Source organism: Haemorhous mexicanus, chromosome 6 (assembly GCF_027477595.1).
Source record: "Haemorhous mexicanus isolate bHaeMex1 chromosome 6, bHaeMex1.pri, whole genome shotgun sequence".
NCBI lineage: Eukaryota > Metazoa > Chordata > Aves > Passeriformes > Fringillidae > Haemorhous > Haemorhous mexicanus.
In genome coordinates this window covers 61010223-61036955 of record NC_082346.1, presented here as the reverse complement: position 1 = coordinate 61036955, position 26733 = coordinate 61010223, and the positions used below count along the sequence as shown (strand labels likewise).

Below are 26733 nucleotides of genomic sequence, written 5' to 3'. Positions count from 1 at the left end.
CAACCCAAGTGGCAGGGATTTTCCCCCACACAAAATTCACTGCTGTGTAAGGTGGCTGCAAGTCTGTCATGTTTTGTGTCTTCTGAGCCCTGAACATGCAGGAAATAATTGCTCATCCATCTTGAGTGGGAAAACACCTATTTCAGAAGCACAAGTAGCTTTGCATGCCAAATTTTCAGAAATCAGGCTCAGCTGGACCTTCCCAGACTCAGAGAACTTGTGAAATTGGTCATCACCACTGAAAGGACAAACCTTCACCCTCATTTCCACAGGTGATTTAAGCAACCCTGACATCCCCATGTATCCCCACCTCAGGCAGGCTTGCATCTGGCAGACCTCTGGTGGGGGCAGGAGATTACTGGAACAAAACCAACCTGTCTTCTGTGTGCATTAGGGGTTTTTCCCACAGCTGTTTGTATTTCTCACACACAAATGAAACACAGCAAGACCAGAACACCAGAGTGACCTCCCACCACAACAGTTCTCATGACACCACTGAGCTGCTCTCAGAGCCAGAGGGGAAAGAGGGTATTTGTGATATCACTCTGGAAAAAAAATAGCAGACTAAATTGCCCAGGTTGTGTAGAGGTCAGGAGAGTTAGAAAAAGAATAATACTGCAAAAGAATAAAACAAAGGAAGGTGGTAACCAAGGTAAGATGAAGAGCTGAAGTGACAAGGACATGAGATGCTTCCTTCAGGGGGGAATACAAACACTTTGGATTGAGTGTTGGATCATTGCATGTCCCTTAATTTCTATATTGTTCTGAACTGACATGAACTCAGCAGCTCCCCAAGGAAAACAAAAAAAATAAATCCCCTTTTCAGTCAATATAGCTATTATGTCCCAATCAGCAGTGTACCCTTGGAAGCTAAGGAAAAACACCAGGAAAATCAATACCCACCTCCAGGTTTTATCCCCAATGGAAATCTATCACATGCCCACCATTTCACTACAGTCAAATACATTAATTTTAACTTCATGGTATCTACCAGACACAAACAGCAATACCCAAGGAAGTCCTTATTCTGCTGAACATCTGAGGAATTAGAGCCAACAGGATCAGGAACTTGTATTCCACCTCTCATTGAGACCTAGAAATATATTAAGTATCACTGGAGCTTAATCTTAAATTTAAATCTGACCTGAAATTAGTCCAAACTCTTCAAATGAATTAATCAATAAAGCTGGTGAAAAAACATAACTCCCAGCTCACAGAGAATTGCAGAGGTTAAGAAGCAGCATTTCTAGATCAGAAAACAAAACATTCCAGGAGCTGCCTGCAAAACACTAAATTTATGAGAAAACTGCATTAATAAAAAAAATTCTGTGTTAACCAAAGAAATATATTTTGATTTTTCCTTCACCTAATCTGTATTCCACTGTATAAACTTCCCTAAGCACCTTCTCAGCTGAAACCTTGAATTGGAGTGGATGCCTCATCCCTGGAAGTGTTCAAGGCCAGCTGGTTTAGCAAAAGGTGTCCCTGCCATGGCAGGGGGTTGGAACAAGAGGGTCTTTAAGATCCCTTCCAACCCAAACCATTCAGTGATTCTAATCAAGATCTTCTAATGGAATAATAATTTACATACAAATAATTCAAATATAATAATATATTTCTATATTGCTATAATATATAATTATAATAATACATATTTAATATATTCTAATATATAACTATCAGAATTGTATTTATTATATATTAATTATATTATAATTATACAAATACATATTATATATTTTAATGTAATTAATATATAATAATTTATAGAAAACTTTACAGGTTGTATAACTTTCACCCCTTCATTATTTATGAGTTAGGTTTTGGGTTTTTTCCTGTTTCTGTATGCCTGGAGTAAACATCACCTCTCACTGTATATTGTGTCAGCCACAGACACAATAGGTGCTAGATGTTTCTCTGTCCATGATATCTCTCAGATCTGCTGGGATATCCAGGCAGAGCATCCCTACATCCAGGCATCTGCAAAATCTGGTCACCATCAGATGGTCAGTGTCTGAAAGCTGAGTCATGGATCCCTGACACAAAGAGACACCAAAAGGGAATCTGTGTCAAGATTTTGGCTCTTAAAATGTGTTTAAACGATGAGTGATGCTGCACTTGAGGTGTGCCTGAATAACAGAAAAATCACTCATGAAAAGAGCAGTTGTCTCCTTGCAGCCTTTCCCAGGAGCAGAAATGAGCCAACTTTGGGTGCTCAGCTTGGTGTGGCATGGACACAGGAAGCTGTGCACTCCCAGAGAGAAGTCTTTGCACATAACACATCTTTTCTCTCCATTCCTCTTGTTAGCAGGTCCTTGTTTGTCTACAGATGTGGTATTCACATTCTCTGAACAGAAAGAGAGACAGTTCTCCCTCCCAGAATTTTTCCTGGGGAAGGCAGTGAGAACCTCAGAGAAGAAGAGAAAACAATTCCTATCTCTATTCACTGCCCCTGTTGTTTTGCACATGTGGAATGTGTTATGGAGATTGTTCACCCAAAGTGATTTGGTTATTGGAAGGTTGTTTTGATTCCTTGGCCAATTGAAAAGAAGCCGTGTCCTGGCTGTCTCAGACAGTCATGGGTTTTTCTTTAGTATCTTTTTAGTATAGTATCTCTTCAGGATGTAATTTAATATGGTATTAGTGTAATATAGTATAACTTAATAAAGCATTTGTTCAGCCTTTCTGAATCATGGAGTCAGAGCACATTATTCCCTGTTCTGGGGGCTCCTGGCATCGATATACAGACACCTCCCAACTCTCTGTGCTTGGCCTGACTCTGCTACTCATGGCCTTGACACTGAAACATTTGGCACAACCATCAGCTCCCTGCATACAGTTAAACAAGTGGCTTTCTGGGGTTGGTTTGTTTGTTTTTCTGCTGGTCACTCTGTAGTCTTGATCTGGCAGGAGGATTTTATAAACACCATCTTGTGTCATATCTGTCAGAAAGCTACACTTCTGTCTGAGTGCTGCAACTGATGGCAGCTCTTCAGAGGCTGTCCCTTGCTCTGGAAGGGAAGATATATAAAAACAGGAGGATAAAGCCCATAATTTTTTATAGCTCAGTACTTAACACTCACAGGCAGTGGAGTAGACAGCAGTCCCAGGAGAGGACATGTGATCCTCCCACTTTACAGCTATACCCAATTTTAAAAGCCCCTCTGAGCATCCAGTCACTGTGTTTAAGATGCTTTGACACACATGCATTAAAAGTCTGATCTTACCCAATAGATGGGGAGTAATTTTCACCAACAGAGACAAAGATCAGGGGAGGAAAGAGACACTAGAGGTGAAGCATGAGGCTTCACTTATTAGTACTCAGGCCATGGGGATAACACAAGTTGTGGAATGAGGGGGTGAGATTTACTGAGACATTTCTGAAGGTCATAAAAAGATCGTACTCTGGTATGTACATGGTGTTCACTGTGAGTGGGATTATTGCAGTAATCACCACTGATCCCAGCCCCCGCCCAAGCAAACCATTCTCTAGGGAGAAAATCCCCTGCTATTTGTTCTGATCCTTTCCATGGTGCAGGCATCTCCTCTGAGTGACCCTGCTACGCTCCCATCAAACCAGGACTCCAGGAAGAACTCCATAGTCAGCACCTGACTATTTTTCAGCTCTCTGTGTCCCCTCTGCAGATGGGACAGGTGACACTGCAACCACTCCTGAGGCCAGAAGGGGCCAAACTCACTCCTTGCTTCCTGAAAAAGAAAAGGAGTGAAGGAGAAATCCTGCACAGCACAGACCCACTGGTGTGCACACTGCTGAGTGCCACCAGCATGGCCTGCACACCTCCAGCTCAGCTCTGGCTGAGTTATCACAGCTTGGTGGGTGACAAGCTGTCACTGCATGAAATGGCCAGAAGTGGGGAGGGGGGGCAGAAATGTGTCTGGGGAGTTCTCTCTCCTCCTCCATGGGCAGAGGAAGAGTCAGTGCTGGTAGGGGGAAACTCCTCCAGTCACAGAGGCTGGAGGTGATGTCTGGGGCCCAGTGGTAGGAAAGACCAAAAAGACAGTTTAGGAAGCTCAAAAACATGACCACAGAGAGAAAAAAAAAAAAAAAGAAGAAGAAATCAGAACTGCTTAGCCTAAAGTAAAGAAGTTTGAAAGACTTAACACCTGGAACTAGTGGAGGATCTGCCAACAGAGGCCTTTCCAAATGAGTCACAAGCATCTGTCAAGAGTGTTCTACCAGGAATCGTGGCTGTGGGCCAGGAGATGGGCTCTTGGGACCCCGTGGAGCTCCTGCCAGCCCTCTCTGTCTGAGCTGCATCGAGTGGCACCTCTCCTTGACCCTGCTCTGCCTGCAGGCACCGGCACCGAGGCGGCAGCACAGGACAGACCCAGACCTGCAGGCTCCAGCTCTCAGCTCCCCCAAAGCTCTGCCCCGGCTGAGAGGATGGACAGAGGTGGCAGAGGAGACCCTGATCCACCTGACCAAGCTGCTTTGAGAGCAAGGGGTTAGACCAGCAGCCTCCACAGGCCCCTTCCCACCTGAATGGTTCCATGTGGGAGGAACCACAGAGGTTCACCAAGCTACTCCAAGATTTCATGGCAAGACCAGGACAAGGTTCACACATTTACTTCTCTGGACAGGTTTTTATCCCACTCCTCCCACAGCATCACAAGGTGTGGACACTCCACCCCCAGGCAGGACATCCCTCTCCCCTACACCTTTTCCAAGCAGGGGCTTTCCAAAGGATGCAAAGCTACCAGAGCCCCATAAAAAGCAAACTGAAGCACAGAAAACAGATGGGCCAGAGTGTGGAGGCACTTACAGCAGATGGCACTAAAATATTAAACTAACATCACCGTATGCTTAAGCCTTGGCCTGGCTTGCTGCTGATTGCAGAGCCAGCCTGGTGAGAGCATGCAGATGAGAAATGAGCCTCAGATTGCTAAAGCACCCAACCAAACATCCCCTTCCCATGGAAAAATGCCTCACCAGCAGCTCCTCCAACAGCAGGGATGTGCTAACTCAATGCAGACGATGTTTAGCTGAACAAAAAAGCATTCCCAACAAATTCAGGTCTTTCCCAGATCTCTGCTGGAAAACCACATCCTTGAGAAACTCCGTAAAATCAGTTTGTCTGTGACACCAAATGGAGGAAAAGCTCACACTGCTTAGTGCTTTTCCACTCTGAGATGGCCCTGGACACCACGGGATAGCACCAGAGGGACCAGGAAGGAGGGAAAACATCATCTTCAACATAGGACATTTGCCACCATCACTCCAAACCCAGAAGTGATCCTGACTGCAGCTTGTGACACTACCTAAGAGGCACCAGAATGCCACACAGAAATGGGTGGCCCTGAACCTTGGTGTCCCTCATGGGTGCTGAGAGCCACAGCAGCCACCCAGGGTGTGTGGTAAGGACACACACTTGTAGGGGGATGGCTGGAGCAGTGCTGTGAAAGCCTTTCATAAGGCATCAAAATCAAGATGCTTTGTGTCAGGTTGGCACAGGACTGTGCTGCAGAATAATGCACTTGAAATGATTAATTTTGTTTGACTGTGTGTCCAGCAGGATCCTGCCTGGGGCCTGGGTCCTGCCCATTGTGTCATTCAACCTGTGAGTGACAGCCCACAGCCCCAGGCCTGGGCTTTGCTTTGCTTAAGTGAAAGTCTGTCATAAAGCAAAAAGAAAATTAAAATAACCATTATTTTGAATGTCCACATCCCTTTCTTTTATATATCCTGACATCAGGCATCTGATCTGAGAGGTAACAAGCTGCTGCATGTTTCATGAAATGGATCAAAAACAAGGAGTCTTCTAATTCTGTCACTGAAGGAGGGGCTGGGGAGAGACATGATCCTCCAGCATAAGGGAGATCTCCTCCCAGGATCAGGTCCTCAGGCTGTGGAACACCAGCACAAGGTAAGCCAGGCCATCCTGGCAGAGAGTGGCCAAAAGGTACCACAAGAGAAGATAGAAAGACTCAGCCAAAGAGCTCCGCCTCAGCTTGCCTTGATCCAGGCTTCTTTTGGGCTCCTTGTAAAATGCCCTGGGCCAAAGGAATCATGTCTCCAGGACAGCAGGTCTTTTCTGAAACTCCCTGTATGCCCAAGCCATGTGCAAGCCCAGCATAAAATAATTTTTTAAAAAGGAATAAAAAGAAAGAAGAAACTGAGCTGGCAGCCTCCCTTCCTGCAGTGCCACAGTCAGATATGCTCCAAGCCCTGCTGTGTCAGGGCTGTGCCCACCCCTGGGAGGAGAGGCCAGGAGTGATGGGAGGGCTGCTTGGCTGCAGCTCTGCCTTCCCCTCTGTGCTCTGCAGGAGGAGTTGGCAGCACTAACTCAGGTAACAACTGCACAACTCCTGCCAAAGCCAAGCCCAGGGTGCATCAAGCAAAGCCATCATTCCGACCATGTGGAAAAGCAGGAGAGGCTGCTTGGTGATCAACAGCGTGGGAATAGCTCCACTCCATCGGGTCCTGACTGCTCCAGTAAAATGGAGCTGGGAAGTCGCTGCCCGTTTTTGTTATTGCCACTGGATGGCAATAGACGTTAAGCAGAGATGGCTGTGCAAACCACACTCGCACTTGCTGTGCCCCACCTCGTTATTCAGGGCCACGGCCGTGGTGTCAGCACGCCCAGCAGAACACCAGAGAGCTCCAGGGCCCCCGGGCTGGCAGCAGCACAACCAGCAAGATTGCCTGGGGTCGGGTTGAATGTGGGCTTTTCCTTTGCTCAGCCTTTACATGCCTTTCGTGCACCCAAAATAAATTTTTGGCCATCCAACCTGGCCTTGAACACTTCCAGAAACACCCAGACTTACCAAACACAACTCCTCTCCTCCTCCAAGTCTTTCTCTTATTTTTATAAATGCATCCTCAAAATCTTTATCCTTACACTTCTGAGAGGTGCAGGACCATATCCCTGATCGGACCCCTCCCCTGGGACAAGGCAAGTAGTATTTAAAAGGTAGGATGATCATTTGTTCCTCTTTGTCCTCCAGATATCTGATGTACAAATCAGCCTTACAGTTCTGGGGTTGCACCATCTATGCTTAAACCTAAAAATTATTGTTGCTGGTATTTACTTTTTCCCTAAGAGATTGCCTCTTTTTTTGCTGGTATTTATTTGTTCCCTAAGAGGATGGGCAGGTCAGTGATGCTGCGTGGATTGTCACAGGCGTGCCCAGTTTCCACCCAGTTTCCTGTGCCTGCAGCTCCCCCTGTTCCGCACTTCAAACCTCTCCCCTGCAAGGAACAGGCGCCTCTCCCTCCCCCTCCTCTCAGCAGCACTGCAAAAACCAACACACCATCTGCATTTACCTTTCTGCTTATTTAAAAACGGCAGTAGCAACGAAGCCAACGGACTTTTTTTGCCAAAGTCCTTGGAAGACACTTTACTTTGGTTAACAACAGTTTCTTCAATGGGTTTCTTCAGTTTTACTCTTTCCTTCAGCTCCTCGGTGCTGACGGCAGAGGTCGGGGGCTCAGCGCCTATTTTTGGTGCAACAAAGGAGCTTTTCAGGTAGGACGAGGACTCCGCCAGGTTCTCCCTGTTCATCCTGCTCTCCGTCATTTTACCGGCCTCGTAGTCCGAGGCGTCAGTGCGCGAGTTGTTCTCCTCCTTGATAATGTCCATGACCTTGGGCTTCATCAGGGGGGAGTCCTGCTCCCTCTTGGGGCTCTCCTCGGAGGCCGACGAGGCATCGCAGGACTCGATGATGAGCTCGCTGTCGAGCTCCGCCTCCCGCTCCTCCCGCAGGATGCTGTACTGGATGGAGGGCGAGGCGGGCGACGGAGGGGGCCCCCCGATGTGGCTGAAGGTCATGTAATTGGAGTGCAGCACCTCCTCGGCAGCCAGGGGGTCCTCCGAGACCAGCTCGATCTCCGAGTCGCCGGACTCGGCGCTGCTGGCTTCGTGCTCGCCGTGCGGGGCGGCGGGAGCGCGGCCGGGCTTGGAGCGCGGCTCCCGCTTCTCGGCGGGGGCGGCTGCAGAGCGCTGCGCCTCCGCGGGCTCGAAGGAAAAGCTCTTGGCTTCCTTGATGGCACTGATGAGTTCGTCCTCCGACAGGCTGCCTTTGCCCTGCGACTCGGAGCCGGACGGTTCTGCCGTACAGGAGGAAGGGGAAAAAAAGAAAAAGCAAAAAAATTAATAATCTTATTTTCTAGCAGCTTAGATTTTTATCTAATCATATACTGTATAATATAGACTATATAGCATAACATACTATATGTAGTATACTACATACTATATGTAGTATATATTAGATATATATCTAGTATATAGTATCTGTATATATCTAGTATCTATATATATTATAGATAGTGTATATATAATATATACCATATATCTAGTATATATAATATTAATATATGCTATATATCTAGTATATATAATATATATATATCTATATACATCTATATATAGTATCTATATATATTAGATATAAAGTATATATATCTAATATATACTATAATAATATTATATAATACTATACAATAATATAATACTATAATTTATACTATAATACAATACTATAATGATAATACTATAATATATATTCTATAATTCTATATAACATATAATTATATACATAACATTTAATTACTTTTTTATCTAATTATACAATACAACCCAAACCCATTAAAAAAAAAAAACATAAAAAACTAACCTCTACCCTAAAACCTCCATCTTACTTTATATATATTACTATAGTCTAAAATCTTAAACTCTAAGTTTTCTACTATATAGTTTAACTATATATAGGTAAACTATAACTATAGTTCATTACATACAGTTTATTTTCTACTATATAGTATTACACACTTCTGTTCAAACTACACACCTATAATCTTTTTGTTATCATTCAATTTTAAAAACCTTCTCCATAACCTCAAATCAAATACAATGTTCTCTTCAAAGTCAATACCTTTCAACACAAAAAATCTAAAATTCTCAACAACCAAAATTCGAATAGGAACCAACCCAATAGATTCCACAGCAGCACGTGAATCTCTAGCAGGGCTGGGAGCACAGGCACAAAGTGTCCCTGTCTGGGATGACTCACAGCAATGACAGCTTGACCTTATACAGCATCTCCCGTGCAGGTACTCCTTATAAAAGAAGCATCACATTCTGAAGAACAAGCTGAGGTACAAGGCAATGCTGGTCACTGCTTGAGCAGTGGCTCAACAACGTGGTTTTAACCAGGGAAATCCTCAGTCAAGAGGAGCATGGGCTCAGGACACACATGACAGCATCAGACTGTCACCAACAGTCTGTTCTGGGGACAAATACACACATGGGGCTGGTGGGTTCTGCTGATCCTAACAACCCATGTGTAGTTACCTGTAGTTTTGCCAAACTTTAACTTTCAGGTGTGGAAAATTTAAGATCAGAAACTTTTCTCTCTTTTTTTCTTCTTTTTTTAGTTTGTTGACTAGTTGGGGTTTTTTATTAATTTGGGGGTGGGTGGTGAATTCTCTCTGCTTTTTGCTCAGTTGGGTCCAAGAATGAAACTGATTTTTTTCTACTGTAATTCTTAATATCATTATGAACTATATTAAGAAAAATAATGACTATCTCATCACCCAAAATTTGAAACAAAACAAAAATATTAACAGCCTAATCTGTGTTTTCTGACTGTTATTCCCCAGTCACATTGACACACAACCATCAAGCACACATGGAAATTTGTCCTCTGGGATCCTGCATGTTCATTCCCTTATTTAAAGTCATTATTAATGGGATGGGGTCACTAAGTGGCACAGCAGGTTGTGAGGAGTTAAGAAATCCACCAGGAAAATAAATTCCCTAGTTTCCTCCAGCAGATGTTGGAGAAGAGGTCCATGACAGGACAGTGCCTGCAGGTATCCACAGGGCTGGGTCCCACAGTGGAGTGGAGGAAAGTTTCCAGCCCACAAAAATGACACAAAAATGTCCTTCTGCACCCCAGACTGTGGCCACAGACAGGATTCAGGTGCTGGTGCTGTTACACCACACTCCCCTCTGGATGCTGGGAATTTTCTGGTGCATTGGGAGCTCATGCATCCTCCCCTGGCTGCAGGAAGCTGCACTACTCCCCTGCATCACCACATGCGAGCATTTTCTCCCAGAGCCACACTGAACCCGGCACCAGTCCAAGCAGGCATGTGACTTCCAGCCCTGGTAGCGCAGCAACGCTGTCCCTGGGCTTCACCCTGCTCCTCCCTGTGCTGGCAGAGTGCAGCTCCCAGCCCTGGCATTCACCTTGTGAATAAAACAGCCCTTTGTGGCCAGCAGCAGGGTGTCACATTCACTGCTGGCACTGGGAGCTGGATAAATACCCGCAGCCTTTCAGCGCAGAGACAGACCGTGTCTTCCTTCCCCAGAAAGATGAGGGCCAGAGATTAAAAGCAAAATGTTTTCAAAAGTCTTGATCCAGGCAGGGGGTGCTGGCAGCTTTGCCAGAATGCCTGAGGGGTACTTAGGATGCTGGGTCACTGCATGGGAATAGCAAGGGCAGGTTTTGAATTTCTTCATCACTTATGGATGTGGGGTCTGGGCATGGAACATTCCCAGCTGCAGGAAAGGGGGGGAAATCCAGAGGAAACACCCTTTGGGAGGCAGCCTCTAGAAGAAGCTGCCTTCTTTCCTCAAAAGGATGGATAAGTAGTTTTGATGGGATACAGATAGGCAGCCTTGAACAGACACCAGCACTGAATAAGTAACAATGCCTGAAGTCCTTAATTACCTTGTAGCAAAAAGTGTAAATCGATGAACAGGGGCGCGTCTCAGGAGCAGTGTGTAATTTCACTCAGTCAAATAAAGAAGAAAAATGTCGTGGCTCTAAAGTCTATTCATTAAAGTTTCTGGCTGATGCAGGCAGAATAAATTCACGGCTGTGGTGGACTCTATCTCCTTTTCCCATGTGGAAGTGCACAAATGCTCCCTCACTTTTCTGTGGGAACCAAAGATTTCTCCAAGGGAAGGTATTAGTGTAGGTGCCAGACTGCCAATTTAAGGATTCTAGTTGTTTGGGGTTTTTTTAATGCTTCTAAATAAAATTGAAGCAATATAAGTTTCAGGTTATGGGGGATGTTCTGTGTCAAATGTTTATTGTTACAGGATTTTGATCCGGGACACTGAAATTTAATTTTCAGTCAAAAAATTTAGTTTTCTGTCACAGAACTTTAGTCCTTTTTAAGGACTGTGCTACTTTTATATTTTAGCAGTGTATAATAGGGAAAATGAGGAATAGATATTATGCACTACTGCAGTAATCAGACAGTAAGAAAAAATGTATAAACTTGGGGGTTTGGTAAACCCCCAAGAGCAAACAGGAGTCTTTTAAAGAGACTGGCCCTTTGTCCCTTCAGTCCCCTTTGTAAATGAGGTGACAGCATTTCCCTCCTCAGCACTTTATAAAATCAGCACTTTGACGTGAAAACAGCACTGGTTTTTAACAATTTAACCTTATTTTCTGCAGGGGCAAAAAGATGCCAAGCCAGCCATTAACATTTTTGTTAATATGAGCCCAGTCAGTTGCATTGCCCTGATCCCACACACCTCATTTCCCTCGGAGAATCAGGGCAGCCAGGGTGACCAAGAGACCCCCAAACCACCAAGATCCAGTTCAAGCCTTGGCCTAGATGAAGATACCCAAGTGATGCCCACAGGGACACATCCCTGAGGACTGGGCTCAGCAGGCCTGGATCCCTTTCCATACAGAAGGACAGCCCATCCTGAGCAGTGTGCCATGATGGGGAGCACAGTTTGCCTCCGCCTTCACTTTGGCTGCACAGACTGGTGCCAGAGGAGAGCACAAACACCTCTGGCCACAGACACTTGTCAATGCCCTCTCTCACCCCAAAAATCCACGGTAATTCTCCAACGTGCAGGGTACAATTGCAACCACTTCTTGAGTAGCAAAACCCACAGTGCCCTGCACCAAGACCAGCATTACCTGTGCCAGAGGAGGGTGGTGTGACAGATCCTGGGCTGTCATCCTCTGGCTCTGACACTGTCACCATCGGCACCACCTCATGGCTCGGCTTCAGGCCGGCGTCCGGCTGAGTCGGGCTCGGCTCTTTGCTGGCAGCTTCCTTGGTGCTTTCTGTCTCAGTGAGCGTGATCTTGACAGGGGTTGTAGCCACAGAGGGACTGTGCTGACCCCCAGACTTTCTGTCTTCCAGCAGGTCTTGTTCCTTGGCTGCCTTTGTGCTCTCCGAAGGCGTCCGTGGAGGTTCGGCGGCATGGCTGGACCCCACGGGTGCTCCCCGGTACTTATCACTAAGGCCTGGGCTCTCATCTTCTGAGTCAGAGTCATGTTTTTCTTGGTACTTTATTTCTTCTGATCTACTCATGTCCATGTATTTGTAAGCTTCTACTTTCATGGGATCTGCTAAGGTTTTGTCGACTTCAGTAGACTCTGCGGGAGTCATCTCTATTCCCGAGTCTGAGCTAAACAAGCCACGGGACTCAAACCCAGTCACGTCTTGAACAGGATGGCCCAGGGCATTAAACCCCTCTGTGCTGCCTGAGCAGGGAATGGGGGTGTTCTCCTGCTGATAGATGCCTGTGAAATAGGTGGAGTCCCGTGGGGTGGTGTAGTGGACATCGGAGATCAGGGAGGTGTAGAAGGAGTTGTCCCCTCCGTTGGCAGTGGAGCCGTAGTCGAAGAGATGTGACGAGCCTGTGACACCTGAAGCAAACACGCAAAAAGATGGCACAGTGAGACACAGGTTCCTGCAGGATTTCTGCATCAAGCTTTCTGCAAAGCCACACTCACTCCCTGCTGAGCTTAGATTTGGTTTGTGAACCAGACTTGACTTTGCTTGCAAGCTCCTGGGGACTGTCTCTTTCCATGCCTTTGGGCAATACAGTGGCACATCTGTCACACAAGGCTTCCAGCTGCTGTTCCATCTTAAAATAGCTATAAGGATCCTGATAGTAACTAAACATTCCTGGCCAATGTTTGCCCAGCCTGTAAATAAAGACTTTCTGTGATTGCAACCTCACAGCATCCCTCACAATCCAACTCAGGGGCTCAGCATCCCATATCCTTAAAAGAAATCTAATGTCCAATACTACACCAATATTTCTTTTAAAATACATAGAACTGGAGGAATTTCATCCTAAAGGAAACTTTTCATTATGAAAAAAATAATCTGCTGGACAGAAATTGAGAGGGCAAGTTGGCAAGCAGATTTAGATTACATTTTCTCTTAAAATTCTCTAAAATTTTCTCTTAAAATTTCTCTTAATTTGTGAAACACCGAGGCAGAGACTCAACATCCTCATTTAGTGATTTCCACATGTTCAGAAAGCTGTAGCCCGTGTGCATCACCTAGAAATCATCATGCTGGCATGAAGGTGGTTAAACCCATGCATCATTTCCATGCCTCTAATTCCCTGTGCCACGGTCTCAGCTCCTCGGGATGATGCTAATTAAATTAGAAACAGCGGCCACTCTCCCTCTGCAGCATCCATACAAAGCACAGCTCGAGGACAGGAACAGCGAGATCCCCCACCGGGGAGGCGGGGAGAGGATTCCTGTGGGGGCTGAGGGAATGGGAAGAGGAGGAACAAAGCCAATGTCTGTAGGAGCTGCTGCCTATGGGAGGGAGCAGCCTGTTAACCCCTCGTGTGCTGTAGCATCACAGGAGCTGGCTGGCTTTCTCCAACCTCTGCTCAGTACCTGTGAGGGATGGGAGGCTCCTGACCTGCTCTACACGTGCCTGGGCTACCACACACAGTGCAGACTTCATCACAATACTAAAGGGACATTGCTGCAGCTGCAAAGCCAGAAGCTGGAGCATGTCCCTGCAAAAGCTCCAGAGGTACTTGCATTTGAGTATTTCCTTCCCCTTTGCACACACAGAGACTGACACCATCTCTAAACACCACCACAACTGCTTTTGCCCACAGCCCTCCATGCATCAGGCATGTGCAGCTCATTTAGGGAGCCCTGAGGGAGGATTTTCTGCCCTGTAATACTTCAGAGTTGTAGCTGAAGGCTTTATTTTACTGCACAGCCTCACTGGATTTGACACACACATATACCCCGAGCCCTGCACAAAGGCATAGTGATCGTTTCCCTCATCTTATTTCTGTATTGTTTAGTGTTGTGATGTCTTACAAGCAATTTCTTTTCCTTGGATCGCCTCTAGGCTGGGAACAACATGCCCCTCCCATTACAAGAGGAAACCTGGTAGCACAGGGAAAAAAAGCAACTCCAAAGTGCCACTCCTTGTTTTTCATCCTACCTGTACTACCTGCTCCTGTGTCCCCATCCTCCCTGGCTTTGGGTGCAGTCCTCCCTGCTAATCTGCTCCTGAATACATGGTGCAGGCAGCAGCTCCATCCCCACAGCCAGGGATTTGTAGCAGCCTTTGCCACAGGAGAGCACAGAGCAAGGGGTGCTGCAGCCAGCAGGTGGAAAATCATCCATTCCCAGTCATTCCCAGCCTTCAGCTTGGTGTTCTCACTGCTGTGTAGCACTGCATAGAACTTTTCATAGAAATATTTATCATCAAGGCAAGCTCTTGCTTCAGAGTGGTGAGGGTCACTGTGGAGATGTGAACTTGGGGCTTATTTCCCCCTCTCTATGCACATTTACATTTAACTGTGGCATTCACCTTCTCTGAAAAAATTCTTTCGCCCAGGATTTTTCTCCTGGGAAGCTGAGAAACCTCAGATAAAAGGAAAACAATCTTATCTCATTTGCTTCTCCTGTGTTTTGCTCCTTTGGAATGTGCTGGGAGATTGTTTACCTACAGGTGATTGTTTCATTGCATTCTGGTTGTTGGACTCATGGCCAATCAGGGCCAAGCTGTGTCAAGACTCTGGAAAGAGTCACGAGTTTTCATTATTATCTTTTTAGCATTCTGTAAGTATCCTTTCTGTATTCTTTAGTATAGTATAGTATTCTTTAATATAATATACTATTATAAAGTTATAAATTAGCCTTCTGAGAATGTGGAGTCAGATCCATCATTCCTGCCCTTGTCGGGGCATTCCCTGCAAATACAATATTTTACTGCTCCAAACTTCACCTTCTGTTTTCCTGCCAGCTCACTCAGGGCTGCAAGATGCCTTTGTGACTTGCTGCAGGCAGCTCCCATCCTGACTGCTCCCAATAACTCAGTCCTAACAGCAAAGCTATGTGAGAATGAAGCCTAAGGTGAAACCAAAGCAGAATAAGGGATAAACTGGGCTGCCCAACACCCAGGTTCTACCTGAGCTCATCCAGGGCCTTGCAACAACAGCTCATATCCAGAACATATTCCTAAATGAGCAGTAAGCAAAAAGGGAAAGGTTCAATTCCTTGCCAATGCTCTTCTTGCTGAACTTGCCTTTCTGAAAATTGTCCATGAACGGGCTTGGATTTTCACAAATGTGTTGGTTAGCTGGAATTATCTGATGCATTGTTTACGCCAACATACTCCAGACTGTGAATAGCTGACTACAGACTACTCATGCCTGTTGCTGCCAGTGTCTGCTGTTTGTAATTTACTATTTGTGCTGGGTGAGTGGCTGTCTAAATCACAGGGTTTCAGGGCTGCTCTTTCACTAAATGCTTCCTCAGTGCCTCCTGGACCTGATCCAAAGCCCGCTGAATCCACTAGAAAAGCCCCACTGACCCTGAGTGGCGTTGGACCAGCTCAAGATGGCTGTGGAATACTTTCTGCTCACGAGGATTATGCTGTCACAACACCATCAGAGGGCAAAAATCCATTCTCACAAACATCCCACTACTGCTAGGAGAGAGGGAGCACAAACAGAGACGAAGGAGATTGAAGCCACTGCCAAAGCAATATTCACAGATGCTGCTCACAGCTTTCATTTGTGCTTTGTCCACAGTACATGGGAGCCAGAAGCACAAGCATTTGCAGCTCTTAGCAATGCTGATCAATAGAGCAGTGAAAAGGTTTCTAATGCATTTGTGTCAGGTGCTTCAGAGCAGGAGTTATAGCCTGAGCAGCTCACAGGAGTGATAAAGTGAGCTCACAGTGATAAAGAGAGGTTGAGAAAATACCATTCTAATCTTTAGGTTATTCCTCAGCAGAAAGAAAAGTAACCCTGAAATAGTCATTGACACAAACATGACATTTTCAAACATCATATTTTCAAATATTACAAACCCAGTACTGTAGCAGATGTTAACACAGCAGCTGATTTAGAATGGAATCACTGTCAATCCTAAACCTTTTTGGTTTTTTTTCCTGCAGCAGCTTTGCAAATAAAAATGAAACCAGGAAATGCATTTCCTACTGGGGTTGAGGAGGAGAGAGAGTTACAAGGTATGTGAGCAAAGGGAGGGTTCACATTAGCAGGACATATGGGGATCCCAACTCTCAAGGCGACAGCAGAGTCAAAAGCACTGAAGACAGCTGAAATTGCCTAATTAATAGGATTTAATGTAACTCCCTATTTCCACTGGGATTGATTTACAGCCGTTGCCAAAACTGCCTCTCACTTGGGAAGTGTGAATCTCTCAGCTATTAGACTGGCTATTAAAGACATGGAAACTGATAATAGCTGAGCAGATTTTTGCAGAGGAATAGTGTACTCAGATTAGGCAATGCCCTCTCTGACTTTAAGTGTATTTGGTTCAATATCCGTGGGAAGGAGAAGCCTTGAATAGCACCGATAACAGATGACAGTATCAGGTCTGAATTCACCCTTGTTACAAAGGTTGGGGTTTTTTTAAGCAGGATTTCACTCAAAACTGCCCAAAAACTTGCCTGCCAATTCAGGTGAAGGAAAGCTATTCAGCTCCTGAGAGCAGCACTTGTGCTTTCTTGTAACACGAGCCCTCGGGAAATAATTTCACTTCCTGCAACCAGCTAAGAAGTAATGGGTCTGATTCAATCACTCCAGCCCAGCTGAGATGCTCAGCAAGTTACATGTGTTTTCATCAACTGCAAAGGAAAAAAAAAATGGAAAATGACTGTTTTGTTTGCTCAGAATAGGTGAATGTTCCAGAAATCCTCTCCTGTGGAACTGGATTTAGAGATATTTAGCAGTTGACACAGGATATAATTTAGAAATCATCAGTTTCATGCAGAGAAGCTCTTAATTTAAGAAGGGCAGCTGAAGACCAGTTTGGATCAAGGCAAGCTGCTCTGCTGCAGCACACTGGAACAGGGAACAAAAAGTTAGCTAAGGATCACAGGCAAGAAAAGGAGTAAATTTAAATAAAAGTATCTCCATTTTTCCCCAACTAGAGTATTCTTGGCCTTATTAAAATTGATCACTTCAGAATATTGTGCTTAACTTTCAAGAAAATAACCTTATTTCATATTAACCTGTCAAGCTTCACATGCAGCTCTGTTATCTTCACTGGCACAGACAGAGTGACATTTGAGGGTCCTGGTCTTTGCTCAGGTGTCCCTGACCACAGCAGGAGGGTTGGAACAAGATGAGCTTTAAGGTCCCTTTCAACTCACACCATTTCATGATTCTGTGATGTGAAATTTCAGTTCCCCAAAGCTGGCAACCCCTCAATGCAGGATTCTGTATTTATATTTATTGCGTGTCACTGATTTGCTCAAAATTAACAAATTTTCAGAAAAAGAGAGGGGAGAACCAATATTTAATTAGGTGATGCAGCTTTTACAGCCTGGAGCTGTGCAGAGAAGACAAAATCTTTTTGGTTGCAATGGGAGGAATCAAGGTTTCAGCGACCTTTGCAGACAAAAGCAGAATAGTGGGAACAAGCAGCTTCCAGCAACTTCCTGTAAGTCTTTTAAATAGCTGGCTCTGACTTTTTGCTTTGGATATTGAGCTTCAGGAGTAATTACTGGCTGCTCCAGTGCTGCAGGGATGAAAGCTCCCAGAAGCAGGGAACTTCTTCCCAGCTCTCTCCCATGTTCACCCAGATCCACCCTGTCCAATTTCAACAATCCCTGACCTGCAGTAACTAATAATTAGAGATATAATTTCATTTTTATCACTCAGCCATGACCATTAGGAAAATGTATCTTCCTGCTTTCTTCCAAATGCACAGCAAAAGTAGTTATTAAACAGTCCTGCCTTTCTTTTCTGTACCAGATTTACAATTTTGTCATCAGCCACTAGTAAAGAGCCTTTGCTTGACCTTGGCTTCTTTTTGTTCCTTATTTACACTGAAAAATAAGGAGGGGAAAAGGGAAATAATTGTTTCTGGTTTTTGACCCTGATACATGATGTCTCATTGTGTCCTTTTAGTTCCCCGACTCAGTTGCTTTCCTTTTTAAAACTCATAATGTCTCACTGCATTCTCATCTGTATCCATACACATTGTTATGCAGGTGTTCAGCCTTACATCACTTTTCAACTCCTCTTTCCCATACCCAGACAGACCAGCAGCCCCAAGTCTGTCTCCAAATTCAAAGCACACCATTTTCTTGGATCCAGACCAAGCTGTTCTTGCCTCTTTGCTTATTTAAAATTCAACCCAAACCTCAGGAAAGTCCAGATTTCCCAATATCCTTGACTGGTGCCTTCCTGGCAGTGGGAAGGGCAGCTTGCACAAGTGGCAGAGACATCTCTCACCCCCAGCCCAAATCATGCACTGCTTCAAAAGAATCTGGGCTATTTGAGTGCACCACTTGGGAGTCATGCTCTCTATTCTGCAAGACCCTTCTGCGTGAATTTTCCAACCCCCAACACTTCGATTTCCAAACAAAACCCAAAAGTACTTTAGCAACTGTGCACCAACTCGAGCAGAGCTTGAAACCCAAATGGCTGAGAGCTCAAAGAGCTGAGATGCTCACAGAGGCACCACTGTGCCTCTGTGATAATGGATAACACCACTGGATCAGCTCCCAGTGTCCCCTGGATTTGCCTTTCTCAGTGGCTGGTGTAGGAATGTGCCCCTTGTTGACAGAGTGGCAAAACTATCCTTTGTCCTTCTAAAAAGGAAAGAAGCCCAGAAGTTTCTCTCATCCATTAGGTGAAAAGCCACCTCATAGCACCTTGGGGACTTCACCTCAGACATAAGGATAGCTAATTGGACAGAAGCCAAAAAGTCCTGCCTGGGCAATTAACTAGACAAGGATGTGAACAAAGAAACTAACTGCTTTTGTCAAGTGTTTTACCAGGAGCAAGAATGTCTAGCACCTGGCTCGGTTTTTCTCTTTGTTATTTTGCTTTTTATTAAACTTTTTTGTTTCCAACGCTGCAACAGAAGCCATCCTGCTGATTTTTGTGCTGCAACAGAAGCCATCCTGCTGATTTTTGTGCCCCCAAGGGTAGCTGAGCTATCTTGAGTGTGTTATAGGCTTCCGAGAGCTTATTAGACCTGGCTCCAGGAGGTTACTATAACAGGCTGGAGCTGTCAGCCCTGAGCTATCCCACCTCCAGATGCTCTTGGCTAGACAGACAGCAGCAAGCTGCCTGCAGGAGAGCTGCAACGGGGCGTGCATCCCTGCAAGCAGTGCCAGCTATTCCCAGCTGCCAGGAGATGGTGCTCTTTGTTTTAGCTCCGGATTCCCAAACCCACTTTACACGATGGCAACTTCCTTTCCTCCAGAACTCTCACCATCCTGTCTGCAGCACAGATATATCCCCACAAATGGCATTGGCAGACACGGACAGCCACACCCCGAGAGTCGTTTGGGGATTAATTTGCACAATGGATGCTGCAGGAAAACCGGATTGTTAAAAATAGCTTAGAAACTGTTGTAAAATAGTTGATAGATTGTTAACCATGTACTGTTAGTTTGGGTGTTATATTGTAAAAGGGGTTAAAAGGGTAGTTATAAGAAATATGGTACTCAAGGTACCATAACACACCTCAGTGAAGTGCACCACGAGCCAGCCTGGACAGAACTGTCTGGGCCAATCAAGTGCCTTAAACCCTCATGCAAATGAAGGATCCAAAAAGAAACCAATCCAAAGAGACAAAAAACAGGATAAAAAGTGGTTTCTGACCCACTGAATCCATGTTGCTCCATCTGGGCCATCAGGATATTGCTGCTGAGCAGCCCCAGCACTAGCACTGCAGCATCCTCAACGGGAACACTCCTGCCTGGCCTGGCCCCCTTGCTCTAGGCCTTTCCTTTTCTTATCATAAATGCTGAAATCACTTTAGTACTGGGAGCCTGCTCTCGTTTTTAACAGGATGATTCAGGAGGGTACATGATCCTATTCTGTTATTGCTCCCCATGGTTCTCTGCACGGTCCCAAATGTCCTGGGGACACAGAGAGCAGCAGGAAGGCGGCTCCTCACTGCTTCCAGCCACTGGCAGCCTGTACCTCAGCTCCTGGGGACAGCAGGGAGTCAATGCCTCAGCTCCTGGGACAGCAGAGAGTCAGTGCCTCAGCTCCTGGGGACAGCAGAGTCAGTGCCTCAGCTGTGCAGGTTATCCGTCTGTCCTGGGGTGACGTTGTGATGCTTGTATCCCCATTGGTGTGCTCTGTTTATGCTGGATATTTTGTTCTGTGCCTTCAAGACTGGCTCTGAAGAGTGAAAGTTTTGTTTTGGTTTTGTTATCAGCCGCTCCCCCACAGGTGGCAGGACAGTACATAGTGCTGCTTTGGCTTTTTGCCTGGTTTTTGGCTTTGCTCTCACTCTTGCTTCTGCTTTGCTGTTGCTTTTTGCTTCTGCTCATTAGTTAGTTTAGCTAAACAGTCCAAATTTTTCCCTGGACTGTTTCTCCTTTTCCTGTTTGGACCTACTTGAACCTGCTCCAGACTGGGACCTGGAAACACCAAGAGAGAGTTTGCACCTTGTGGCTGTAGCAGCTGCCCCAGCACTGAAGGGACTGATAACAGAGCGACCACCCCAGGAGAGACTTTCTGAATTTGTCATCTTTTTCAGGGCAGTGACAGAGTGGTGTTATCTGGTATTGTTCATTTTGTGTGCTGGGGGTGCTGTGCCTGTTAAATAAACAGGTTCTTTCCACTTCTCTCTGAGGAATCCTTCCCGAACCGGTTGGGGGGAGGAGCTGTGTGGGTTTGCTTTCTGGAGGGGCTCCCTTTGGGGATTCTCTCCCAAATTTGCCCTTGACCAGGACACCATCCTTCCCCTCCAGATCCCACAGCGACCACAGGAAACATTGCCATAGCAGCTTCTGGCTCCTGCACAGGTAGGAGGACAAGAGGACAGTATGGAAAAAACAGGCTCAATCCTATTGACACTTTGATTACTCAAGTGATTTCATTGGAGTGGCTTCTGATTCATCCCCCCCGAGACAGAAGCAAGTCCTACATTCAAACAAGTTAATGTAAGATTTGGTGCATGGAAAACCTCTTCTCCAGGTCATTTTGCAGAGGATATGAGTTACTACAGCCTCCTAGCTGGAGTTGCATCACTTTCCCACAGCTTTAGCTGTAAAGAGTCATTGCAGCTTCAGGATCCAGGGATACCCAGTCTCAGGCCTCCACATGATAAATACATGGGGGAAAGAGGGTTAGCTGGGATCCCAGCCCCCAAAAACCTGACAAGGTTGCTGGCTACTGAGGACCAGCAACCTTGATCAATTCCCCACCTTCTTGTAAGCCCAGAGACTGGAGCAGGGAGCAAATCCCTTTCTGGTTCCAACCCTTAGAGGCCCTAACACTTTTGGGAGCATCAGCTTGCCTGGTTGAGACTCTCCCCTCAGCAGCTGGTGGTAGGTCACCACCATGTTATGTTCTCCCCTAGGACCTGCCTGGGGGCTTTTCTTGTTGCCCCAGCCAGCTTCTGGTTTCTTCCAACAGCTGGGCAGGCATGGATCAGGTCCTGGCTCTGCTCTGGAGTGCTACAGCCTCATCTGTGGATGGGATATGTAGGAAACACTGCTGAGCTTTTAATAAGATTAAGAAGGCCCACTCCATCCCAGCAGGATATTAACAGCATTTTTTTTTTGGCCACAGGTGCTGCAGCACAGCAGTTATTGTTTCCCTGTCAATGCCTCTCCAAAAAGATATCAGGCTCCACTTTTTGCTGCTGCTGAGGGTATCACAGTGCACCCCAGCCCAAGCCAAGTCAAACAGGGGAGCAGAGCTTTCAGGTTTGGTGATGTTGAAGATCCTCAGCTCCCTTGGGCATCCACAGGACTCTGGGGCTCCCAGCACCAGGCAGGGGAGGCTGAGCAGGTGCCCCAAAGCCAACCATTGGTGTGCAAAGTGAACCCATCCTAAATGATTCAGCACTTCCCACCCCCACCTGCCCTCGGGGCTTTCTGCTTCAATAAATTGTCTCAGAGAGCTCCAATTTGACCTGGCAGTAAAACCCTGGCATAAGGTCTGTGACAGCCCTCCACGGCACTCTGGACAGCATGAAAAATACAGAGCATTTTAAAAGGAGGCCTGAGAAAACACAAGAATGGTTTGAAACGTGCACAAATTTGCAAATGCTGCTAGATGTTCAGCATTACTTAAAAAAAAAAAAATAGATAAAAATCATTTAATGAGTTAACAAAAATCTGGTTCTTGTAGAAAGGTTTTCACTCCAGTGATAGTAAGATGACTGGTTGATAGGTTTCAATGACACCATGATACTACCTAAAATACCTTCAAATGCAATTTCCTGAGGATAATTAAAGTCCACTTACAAGATTAATTCTTTCTTATTTCACCATAGTTACATTTTCCCTGGAATGATAAAACTTCACTGAGCCCCACGACAAAAATACTCCAAGCACTAAGTGAATTAGCACCTAAATCATGCTTTTCCATTACCTGAAATGGGACCCAGCTCCCTTTAGAGCAATAGACTCCAAAGCACTTCACAAAATCGGGATGTGTTTGGCTAAGTCTCATTCTTCTTTTAAGCCTTAAAATCCCATTTCCAGCATGATTCAGGAAATTCAGCTGCTCTCTGCTTTTACCCTAAAGCAGACCAGGTTATCCTCCAAACTCCCTTGCAGAACCTTCTCTCCTGGCCGGATTCCATCCCTGGAATTCCCTTCTCAGGCACCTCCAGCCCATCCAGCCCCACCTTTGCTGGGTCCCAGTTCCTTTTAACTTCAGCTTCTCATGATTGCTCCAAGTCAATCCCCAGCCACAGATTCCAACTCAGCCTGGAAAAGGGAGAAATTCCAAAGCCAGCTGCTTTTGATGCTGAGATAAACCTGGGACAGAAATCACTGCCCTGCAGCTCCAGGCTCTTCTACAGTGAGGGAAAACCCAGTGCTGCAGAAGAGCTTTGCTGAAATAAGAGTTTTTTAGTAAGAATTTGATACACATCTGGAGGGACTGCTGAGTTCTCTCTATGCCTTTCACATAGAGGCTGTAACAAATAGTGGAAATTTCATGGAAAGCCATGTATAAAAATGAGAGAAAAGGCACTTGGACTTGGCTCCCCATCCCCCAAGGCTGAATCCACTCCAGCTGCATGAATCTTCCAGGGAGACAGAGCCACGATTGCAAAGAGGTTCAGCTGAAATCACTGAGGGCTCTCGAGAGGAAAATTAATTTTGTGACAATGCCTAACACCTACAGTGATGTGTCAGGCACAGTAATTCAGGGAGAAAACCAGCTGTCAGGCACTGCAGGCTGGGGTAAATCAGGAGTGACTCCACCAAAGGTACAAGAGTTACACCTGCATGAAACTGTCACCAGGGAAGGAAGTACAAGGCCCTGGGAGCCAGCAAATAGAGTCTGAAGACAAGGTATTACTGGCCATAAATCAGGATCCAATCTAATGCCCAGGGGACAGCCGGGAAATCTAGGTCAAAGAGGACACAGCTGTGCCAGGCTGACACAGAAAAATATCAAAAATCATCATCAAGCTCTCTTTCCACCCAGGGTTTTCCCACCTCAACATGACTTGCTCCAGAAAGGCCAGAGGACCAGGTGTGCTGACTCCTGGTGTCTACCTTTACATTAGGACAAAAACCCTGAGCACTGAGCAGGATATATAGAATATATAATATCACAAAATATTTAAAGGAAAAAAGAGAGATGGGGAGGTTCTGCAGAGGCAGGTGAGGCAGAAGACTCTGATCCAAGAGCTAATGGGGTTTCCTTGCTCTTTAAGGGATTTCTCTCTGTTTCTAGAAAGTGGTGCCACCAAGGATGCATCTGAAAGCCAATCAAAATTTTTTCAAAATTATATTAAAAGTTAAACCTCTCAAACTAGTGCAGAATTTGGGGCAAAGCCACTGCAGTCATCAATCAGCATCAACCTGCTGGCTCCAGCTTCTGTTTGAGGAGGATTGGGCCATGTGTGCTGTAACTAATGCTAGAAATGTCCTTGCCTTCAAGGTCTCTCCTTTCTTTACCTGCCACTGTGTCTCTTCTCCTGTAACAGAGGAGTTCATTCCAAGCAGAGACAGAAAAATCCTCCCCAGATATCTCACCCCCTTGGAGGAGGTTTTTCAGACCTATCCCACCCTTCACTCTACGTTACAGAAGAACCAACACAAGTCCTTCCCTCCCTTTACTGTGAGTACATGACACCAAAACTGCTCACCTGTTGGAAGCCTGGATGCTGAGAATTTTAAACTTTCTGTGCTTAAAGGCACAGACCCACAAGAGAACACTGCATTTGACCTGAGGTCATGGAACAGGCTTCTAAAATTGATTGATAGCACTGGGATTATGGGTGTGTAGTTGGTTAGAAGTGGGTAATATCACAGGGTGGAAAACTTAGAGTCTAGGAGCTTAGAATATAGAAATGAATATGAAACAAGATGGAGGTTTTAGGATGGAGGCAGATTGCTCTTCTTTACCTTCTTCCTCCTCCTTCTTCATGGGTTTGGGTGATGTTTTGTGATTGGACAGAAAATCCGCATTGCGGGCTTCCAGGGATCAGTTATTGTGTTAAAAGGAAAAATAATCTAGTTGTCAGTTCTTAATTGGTTTGTTAAGTCTTAAAGACCTTGAAACAAGACACAGTTGGCCATTTTGTGCCTTGCTAATGAAAAGCTGCAGAACTCACAGCCGTGAGGCTGATAAGGAATAATAAACACCTGACTCCAAACATGAACTACCATCTTGAGTGCCTTCAATCCAGACCCAGAGAAACCGATACTCACCCACCCAGGGGAGCAGCCAGAAAGTTTGAACTCTGCTCAGAGTGAAAGTATAATTAAGATTTCAAGGAACACAGGTTAGTTTGACTGCCACCTGTGGCTGTACCAGTCCTTGGTTTCTCTGAGTCTGCATTGAAGGCACTTGAGACAGTAATTCATGTTTGGACTCAGGCGTTTATTGTTTCTTATCAGTAAAACAGTCTCACCACTGTGAGTTCAGCAGCAAAGCACAAAATGGCCAACAATCTCTTGTTACAAGACTAAACTTTTAAGACTAAACTATCCAATTAAGAACTGACTCCTAGATTATTTTCCCTTTTAACCCAACAACTGATCCCTCAGAGCCCCCAATGTGGACTTTTCCCCCCAATTACAAAATGCCCATGAAGAAGAAGGAAGAAGAAGCATGAAGAAGAAGCCCAGGACAACACCCTGTGCCCTCCATCTTGCTTCCATCTGCAGCATACTAAAAATCCCAAAACCTAAATTTCCCACCTAAGTGATACACCTACACTACTCTCTATAATCTATTTTGTGGATTCCAGTCTATCTTGAAGTCTAGGAAACTTTCCCCATGAATGAGGGTCAGTGCTCCCCTGGGGGTCAAGGCACTCCAGAGCAGACAGAGAAATATTCCTGGTGCCCTGGGTTTCCACTGTCACCCTCCCTAAAAGCCCAGGTGATGCTCCTTCCTTCCTTCCTTGCAGGGTCCCAGCTGCCCACAGCCGAGCTTGGTGGCTAAATCCCAGCCTTCTGCAGAGTTAATGACAACAGAGCCTGCACTCCTGAAAGCTTTTGAGGCTGTGGCAGAGCAAGCTTGATCCAAACCACCCATTTGCTGGGATTGCTGTGTGTGATTAAAGCAGGAGGGGGGCAGCAGCTCTGCAGCAGCACCGGGACCAACCTCCCTGTCAGGAGCTTCTCCTGGAGCTCTGCTGGGCTTTGGCTCCACGAGGGAAAGGCTGGGGATAATTACACAGGTCCTGATAACCTTGTGCAGCTCTACCAGAGCTGGGTCAGGCCCCAGCTGCCTGTGAAAGCTGCAGGGAAAGGCAGGAGCAGAGTTCTCCTATTGCTCTCCTGTCACCCCATCTGTGTGCAGCAGTGCTGCTGCCTCATCCACACCTGCTGCAGGATTTCTAGGAAAAGCTGCAATGAAAACTTTGATTTTCAGGCACAGGCAGGTCTGTTTTCCTCCAAAGAATGCCCCTTCCCCCACTGGAACACCCTGGACTCCCACCCTGGTCCTAGAGGAGGCAGAAGGCACTGAAATAGTTTCCTCTGCAGGTCAGGAAGTTTCAGATCCTGAGCACCTGGAAGTTTTGGAGAGTAGTTAGAGAAGGAGCTCTCAGATGCAATCAAGGGAGGTGCTCCTGCTTGAAGAGACAAGGTAAATACATGACCTCCAGGGCAGTTCTCCTGCTTCAGGCTCTAGCAGGAGCTGCTTTTGGAAAAAAGCTACACACCAGTTGGAACTGCATCTGTGATGATCAACAAGGACCTTTCCTTCCCAGCAGATGCACCAGCTACAGCACTTCAGCTGAGGAGAGAGCAGCTTCCAGAACAAGCTCTGGACAGGACATCTCTGCAGATATTGCTGATTCACTCACAGGTCTGTGCCACAATGATAAAAATGTCCAAAGAGAATATGAAAATATGGCAAGCAGTTTTTTCCATGCTGTTTTCAAAGAGATAGGAGATCCAGAAAACTTCCGAGCAAGTGAAGCACTTTATTCTCTGGGAAAAGCCCATTTTTAGAGTCCACCACTGTCAGTGGGCCAGAGGGCATTTAGAAGAGCATCACCTCCCTATTAGCTTAAGCATTAGAATCACAGAATGGG

At 45.8% G+C, this 26733-nt stretch overlaps 1 protein-coding gene across 1 annotated transcript in view; it reads right to left on the bottom strand.

Annotated features, from left to right (window-relative positions):
• The window catches only part of RTN1 (reticulon 1), a 120350-nt gene that overhangs the window by 37476 nt on the left and 56141 nt on the right, over positions 1-26733 (bottom strand). The window contains exons 2-3 of the mRNA XM_059850538.1: positions 11908-12645; positions 7286-8068 (exon numbers count right to left, since the gene is read on the bottom strand). Coding sequence (XP_059706521.1) covers positions 7286-8068; positions 11908-12645 — 1521 coding nt within the window. The remainder of the gene's footprint in view (positions 1-7285; positions 8069-11907; positions 12646-26733) is intronic.